Here is a 7674-nt window from a genome sequence, read left to right as displayed (position 1 = left end):
TCCTCATTTCTGGATAGACATACAGTATATACAAAGGTCAAATCTAGAACTGTATTCGTTTTCTAAAGATGGAAGGAGGGGCTTATGGACATATTCAAGCAGTTATGCATGTCAAATTATCTTTGTCTAGGATCTACCATAATTTTAAGTACTTTTGCACTTAAACTTCCTCACTATCTGAGGAAGAAAAATGTTAACTTGCAAAATTAACAAGATTTAATATGCAGATCTGATACGTTTAAGATATATATATATATATAGAGAGAGAGAGAATGTATAGTGTAGCAAGATCTATGTTCCAAAAATATCCAACGCAATCTACAAAAAAAATTAAAGTGTTGGAGGATATTATCTCTATAGTCTATTAGATATGCATAATGCAAAGAATTTCTATTTGGAGCGGAGTGTCAGCAGTAAATCAACGAGAACTGATGTCGGGTCCTATGGGGTAGCACTAAACTCGGATCTGGTTTTTAATAGGTCGTGCACAAAGCGCATGCGCCTCTTCCAAGTTTTCAGGCTGCGGTTTTGTCCGCGACTTTCTCCACTTTAGAAAACAAGAGGGGGCTTAATCGAGATCGCGAGCTCAGCGGGAGCAAGAGGCTAGTGGAGGTAGCCTAAATAGGATTCAAGGTGAGGACTCATGCCAGAGCTTTAACTGCCACGAGCCCTGCAAAGCTTGCGCGGGAGACTGCTTTGAAAGTGCCTAGACTGAGCTTTTTCTTCCATGCCCTGGATCTGCTGCTGCCTTTCTCTCTCAAGGCTCGCTTGAACTGAAGCAGTGAGAGCTGATCTTCGATTGATCTAAAAAAAATAAATACATAAGTTCACTCGTTTACTACAGAGATCGGTACAGGATTCGCAAGCCAGAAGCCATAAAACAAAAAAGAAATAAAGCAATTTGATTTCATCTTTTTCTCTGGGACGATAGCGGACTTGACTCTTCAGCCTTTTAGATCATAAACATTGTTTTTTTTTTCCACTGAAGGAACAAAAGAAACCTTTGGAACTTTAATCGATAAGCAAGGAGGAAACACGCTGCAAACTGTGCAGAATCGGTAACGTTAAGCCTCCGTCGCTTCTTGTCAAGAGGATCTAACTCGATGCACTTTCCCCTCCAGCTGAACGTTGTGCCACACGGAGCACGCCCACTTTCACAACCGCTTTGATTGCAAGGGAGCTCCGTAGCCGGGCGGAGGGAGAGTCTGGTCTTCATCCTCCCCCCCACCCCACCCCAGCAGTCTGGATCTGGGCTTGGCTGGCTGAAGAAAGCCGGTGGCGCGCTGAGGAGGTCGGACGGGTGCGGGCAGCGTGTGCTGAGCGCTTTCAACGCTAGGGGGCAGCGTGAGGCTCTCGCTCCGGTCCTTCCAGCGCAGCCACAGCCGAACGCGACTCTAGAAGGGGGAGGTGGGAAAAGGTACAAAACCCCCTTCAAAGCTAGAGCCCGCAGCAGCGGGCACAGGTTGGGAGGCTCCGAATGGCAACCGATTGCCCCCTCTCTGGGTGACGAGCAGAGCAGCAACGTGGATCACAAGCGATCGGGCCCGGTATCGAGGACTTGTTCTACGGAAGGATTTACCCATGTCATCCTGCATGCTTGGATTATTTGTTTGCTTCACTTAAATAAACCAGAATGGAGGTAGGTTTTTTTCCTTCACCTTGCATTCTTTAAAGTGATTGTACATTTGGCGCATGGTGCGGTGGGGTCTCTTTACTCTAAGTGGGCGTGCATATTCTGCTATTGAGTTACCTCCAGGCTTCTTTTTTTTTTTTTTTTCATTTTTCAATTCCTCAATCTTGCAGACTGTCTGAGAGTCTACCCCATCCCCTCCCCCCTCTAATGAAGAGTAAGAGTGTCAACAGTCCCTCTCCCATCCCATTAAGGGGGTCCCAGTAAACCTGCTTTCTTGTGTCATCTAATATCTGTGCAACTGTGTGTTTGTTTGCAAAAATATATAAGTATATAAAAACACTTTTTTTTGGCAAAGGACTTTGAAGTATTTGTTCAAGCTGGGAGACGGATATTGGGACAGGTATCTGAATGAAAGGAACCGAAAAGGTTCAACGTTTTAAATAACTTATTTCTGAGGCTTAAAAGAGATTTAATTGCACTTCGCTGCCGTTTCTGTTAAAAGTGATCAAGAAAACTAAAATAAGAATTGTTTTCCAACTCTTAAATGCAGCCTTATTGCAACCAAGACTAAGGGCTCCTTTTACTAAGTTGCGTTAGCGTTTTTAGCGCACGTGCGCTAAACCTACGCTACACGGCTAAAATTAACACCAGCTCAATGCTGGCGTTAGCGTCTAGCGCCCGTGACAATTTAGCACGCGCTATTCCGCGCATCAATGCCCTAACGCAGCTTAGTAAAAGGAGCCCTAAAAGTTGAGGGTAGTGGAATAGTTTAAGAGAAGTTGGGTGGTTGCCAGTGCAGAACGTCGAGCAAGAGGGGTGGTTTTTTTTTTTTAAGCTCTTTCTCTTTATAAACATTCATTTTCCATTTGCAGCAAATTCTACATGTCAGCAGCGCAGGAGCTGTATTGTAGGTTTCCTTTCATAGCAGCGGTTTGTAAAAGGCAAACTGGTTTTTCTTTTTCTGCTATTGTCCGTTTTGACTTTAACTGCGAAGGTCAGGAGTTCAATATTAAACCAGGGAAGTTTGTTAAATTCTGAATGCATTTATTTGGAGTTTCTTCCCAAGTTAATAAATGCCTTTTGAAAGTACGTTCCTACCATAACTACTTGTAATTTTGCAGGGCCTGCTTTTTTTGTTTTATTGGTCGAGTAAAAGCAGTGGATAAATTAAACTGTAAAACATATTTTTTCTTAAGGAATCCAAAATCATGTCAGTGAAACGATGCTATCCAGTTTCTTCACATCGAAAGAAAGCTTTAAGATAAAGTCTATGGCACTCCTACTCTTTTACAAATTGCTACAGCTACTTACTGGACCTTAATAGCCGACCCTACGCTCCAGTTGGTTTGAGAGGAAAAAAAACGTTTGTGTAAGAAGATCAGAGAGGTGACTTCATGTTTTCAGAATTTGTAATCAACTAATTATTCAGTTCATCGAGCGTGCTGCACATTCCCTGTAATAAGAAGTAGCACATAACGGGGCTGGTCACATTATTCAAAACAGCCAAGCTGACCATTGGAAGCATTTCAATAAATCTTGGAAGGAGCTACTCCTTCGGTCAGGTTCTTAGTGGTGAAGCGGTGCTGCCGCAAAGAGCAACTTTTTCACAGATGCAGGTGAATCTCTCTCCGGAGACAGAAGGTTCTGTCTTCGCTTCAACTTAGCCCCCCCAAAAGTAACTTTGGAAGAAATGCAAAGCATGACACGTTAACGCGAGTCCTTTCAGAACCTGACTGTCTTCATCTGGCTTTGTGCAGCTTTAGAGGGAATGGAAAAGATGGTGAAGGGGCTCTTCTTATGGTGCAGGTTGCCCTCTGTTGGCTTTTGAGATATCTATTTTTTTTTTTTCCTTGAGTGCTTTTAAGAAACAGTTTCAGCACTGGGTGGAAATAAAACTTCAGGGAAACGCACTTCTTGTGTTGATGACCGCATGCTGCTACATTTGTTTTATTCCGGTGACGTAGGTATATTGCATTAATGAATAGACAAAGGTAATTGCTAAAGAAAAATCGTTAACTCCCTCCAATTTTAAGGTAGAATTCTTGCTTTCTGTAGGCGCCCACAAATCATTTGACCATGGAATGAAGTATTCATTTTCATTTTACAGCGCATTTCATACAAACAAGTATTTTTAATGTCATGCTCAATAACAGTTTTCTAGTTGCTTTCCATGTTTTCAGAATTTCATTTTTACTATATGGACGTAATTCACTCACTAATTTAAGAAATTATACAATTTTGGAACTTGCATTTCCAATGAATTGAAACAATCCATTTTGTTTTTCTTAAGTGAGATGAATAGTTAAAAGGACTGTAAGGGTAACTTTGCCATTGTCTCCAAAAAGTGAACTGAGATCACGTATTTGGTGGAAAGTAGGAAGCGTCTGACTTGTTACTGATTTACAATTGGGACAATTTGAGGAATACACAAACAAGACTCTTCCCTCCCTTTTTTTTCTTTACTATGCTAATGAAAAAGAAAAGTCAGTACTTGAATAAAGCTCCCACGGAAGTGGAAGTGAAACTAGGAGCTCCCCATCTCTAACGAACCGCAAATCAAATGATTTTGCCTTCTAGAATGTGGTGTGTGTGTGTTTTATTTTAACTAAAATGAATGTTTATTTCAATGGCATACATTTTTCTAAATTCCACTTAATATATCTCAGTAAATGAATGAATACAAATTGTAATCTTTCAGGTGCAGAGTATTTTTTGAATTGTTGTCTTAAACCGTTTTGATTATCTTGGTTAGGCACCTCGAACGTTTTTAATTAATATCTGAACCCTTGACCCATTATTTACTCCTCTAAATTCCTTTAGTCTTGCTTAGTTTCAAAATCATAGTTTCTTAACATTGCTTGCGGTGTGGACTTTATATTGTCCCATGGCAAAAATTCATACAAATTATTGATGCTGGGAGTACTTCACTTCTTACAGGTTTCAAGGAATCCGTGCCAATATTTAAAGATATGGGAAGCAATGTGTACTAGACCGCAACACTTGTTTTCTTACGGGACTTTGTTTGCCTAAGATTTTTTGAAATATTGATTTTAGGCTGCAGTGAGCACAGGATACGTATTTGTGATGAGACAGGATTCATGCTGTAATCAATTTCCAGCAAATTTTGTGTGGTAGCTTAACCCCCGCCCCGAATTTCAGGAAATATTAGATACATCTTTAACTCTGCTTTGAGAAGTAGAAGAAAAAAAAGAAGAAAGACCCCAAGTGTTAAATCCTCTTCCCAGCCTTTGATTATTTTCCCATCACTATGAAATAGACTGGGACACTCAAAAAGACTTTACATTTACTGTTAAACTGTATTCTCTTTAAGCATACATGGTAGTGATTACGGTTAATTGAAAAATACAAAAATACATTATAAAAAACAAAACAGTCAAACTAAACCCAGAAAACTAAACATGGAATTTCATATGTATTCTGATCTCTAGTTTTTGAAATATTTCTTTACAATCATGACTTCGTGATTCCTGCAGATTGGAAAGAGTTTGATATAATAAACACAATTGTATTTCTGTCTTTGAAAGGGAGTTAGTGAATTATTTTTTCTCATTATAAATGGTATAAAACTCCTTCAGTTTCTAGGTTATATTTTCTCATGTCCTGAGATATTCCAGAACCTTTCCTCTGCGGATGTGGTAAAATGTACATCCATAAATTCTAGATTTGCAAATCATTTTGGGGAAAAAAAACCCCTTTTTTCACCACAGGTCTAATCTGTTAGTATTATGTACTGGGATCAACTGAAAGACTGTGAACATTATAGGAAAGACGGAGGATCATTTTTTATAATTAACAAGACATATATTCATTGACAGCGCTAACTTTATGGTTATTAAATATGAATAACACTACCACTGCTGTAAATCTAGAGCTCCATGCTTAATACTTGTTGAAACTTGAGACTGTAAAATCAGCAATTTTGCATAGAATCAGTACTTAAAACAATCCTTCGAGTTTCTTTTTCGTCTTCTTTTTTTCTCTCTCTAAGGGCTGAATACAAATTCCAATCTGTTTTATAAGCCAGTCTGTTTCTATGTGGTATGAGATGTGATTTATAGACTATGAATCACAGAAGTACAGCGTCTAATGCATCAACTAGGAGTTTACCGGAGAGTCCGGAGTTTAGCTCTGCATAGTAGTAAAAACATCTTTAAATAAAGATCATGACGTTACAAAGCCAATAGAAACTTATATTCTGAACCTAGGGGGCTTGAAAAAGGAGTATTTTTCTGTAAGAAAATTATTTTGTGGCACAATAGGTCTTAAAGAATTCTTATTATTTTCTGTCCTTTTTTAAAGTAAAGGTCGCAAAACATCTTAGGTCTGATTTATTCATATTTTTTACACTTTGAAAATTAACTGAGCTAGAGAGAGTCCTTTGAAAACCGCAGATTATCACACACCTCAATAATACCAGGGAATGCTGAAAAATTCTCAGCCCAAACAACCAACTAATTTCTGATCATTATTTTGTTACTGTAGCTGAAAAGAGTGTTAGAGGGGCTGCTGAAAAGTTCTCAGCCCAACCAAGAAGAGAATGATGTGGAGCCATGAAACCTACAAGTTATTCCGTACGTTTCTCGACACGTTTCATTTCAATGATATGAAAAGAAACGAAACGTGTCAAGAAAAGTGTGGAATAACTTGTAGGTTTCATGGCTCCACATCATTCTCTTCTTGGTTGGGCTGAGAACTTTTCAATGGCCCCTTATTTCGTTACGAGCCAATTTTCATAAACAAAATTCAGATTTTTTTTTTTTTACATTGTTTCAGATCATTGATTGAACCATATACACGTCATTCTCTTTTTGGTTGGGCTGAGAACTTTTCTGACACCTTTTCGTACAGGTGCTATCGCATCACACTTTAAACGTGCGTAAATCTTATAAAATCGTGACATCCCATCTAACTCTGACTGATTCCCCTTTCTTTAACATCTAGGGATCTGTTACATTAAGGACAGGGCAGGAGCCCGGAGGTTTTAAATATTCCAGATGATAAAACAATTCAGTGCATCATGCAGCATTCCTGCTGGAGTTGCCACTTGATATTTTTTTTTTGGTACCCTTAATGGGCTTTCCTAAAAAAAAAAAAAAAAAAAAGTTCCAAGACGAGGAAGAGGAAGCAGGTTGTTAGATAAGGTTTGGGCGAGAAGGAGCAGTGATGGGTCAAGACAGCCTCCGGTACAAGGATCTTCGTCTAGTAACAAGCCCGCGCCTAAAGTGTTGACACTGGCTTGTGAAGCAGCTGGAGCCTGCAAAGCCGGTGTGATATGGGAGGGGGCGGGGGAGGGAAGGAAAGCCTAGGTAGCCATAGAGGAAACATGAGCAATGGGAAGAGAAAGCAGGAAGCTTGTAAAGAGTAGGAAGGGACTTCATATACGGGATAGATGGGAGGTGATTGAGGTGGAGTAGAGCTCAGAGGTGAAGCAATGGACGGAGATGAGTGAGAGGAGTGCACATCTGGAGAGAGGAGGCCAGCTGTCTCCCTCCTCCCTCTGCTCCTGAGAAGACCAGGGCTTCGACGGGGGTTTTTTTTGCGGTCACGTTTAATTACAATGGCATCTCTAGAATCATGGAAACTTTTTTTTTTTTTTTCCCCTGCTGAAATTTCCTACAACTTTTCAAGAAAGCTAATTAAAACCTAGAGACACAGACAGGGAGCAAATGCTGGGCTTTCTTTAGTGCTAAATCCATTTGATCCTTTGCACCCCTGCGCTTTCATGAAACACTTAAAAAGAAAAACCAAGGTAATTTTAAAGAGGAGTTTAATTGTCGTGGCAGACCCTGGGTTCACATTTGACATGCTTCAATGCTTTTCTTTCCCTCTTTCAACTTCGGTTATGCTATGATAACATCAGTAGCCTCCGTTTTGAATGGATTATACTTTTTGGCATCAGCAATTCGCATTACCTATTTCATCGAAACAATTTTAAAATGGGTTTAGCAGGGAATATACGTGGTTTAAATGGATTTGCAGATGTAAAAACTGGGGCTAGCAGTTGTGGTAATTTTGCTATA

At 39.7% G+C, this 7674-nt stretch overlaps 1 protein-coding gene across 3 annotated transcripts in view; it reads left to right on the top strand.

Moving 5' to 3' along the window:
• Positions 1-560: 560 nt before the first annotated feature.
• Positions 561-7674, top strand: part of WNT5A (Wnt family member 5A) — a 30436-nt gene continuing 23322 nt past the window's right edge. The window contains exon 1 of one of the 3 annotated variants that reach the window (XM_033926641.1): positions 561-1639. In XM_033926641.1, coding sequence (XP_033782532.1) covers positions 1634-1639 — 6 coding nt within the window. In that variant the 5' untranslated portion in view covers positions 561-1633. Of the gene's footprint in view, positions 1640-3116; positions 3250-3503; positions 3625-7674 lie in introns of those variants that run through there. The other 2 variants (XM_033926642.1, XM_033926643.1) reach the window with 2 other exon arrangements.

Source organism: Geotrypetes seraphini, chromosome 17, assembly GCF_902459505.1.
Source record: "Geotrypetes seraphini chromosome 17, aGeoSer1.1, whole genome shotgun sequence".
Classification (NCBI taxonomy): Eukaryota; Metazoa; Chordata; class Amphibia; order Gymnophiona; family Dermophiidae; genus Geotrypetes; species Geotrypetes seraphini.
The sequence above is the reverse complement of the archived record's forward strand: the minus strand, read 5'-3'. Positions and strand labels throughout refer to the sequence as shown.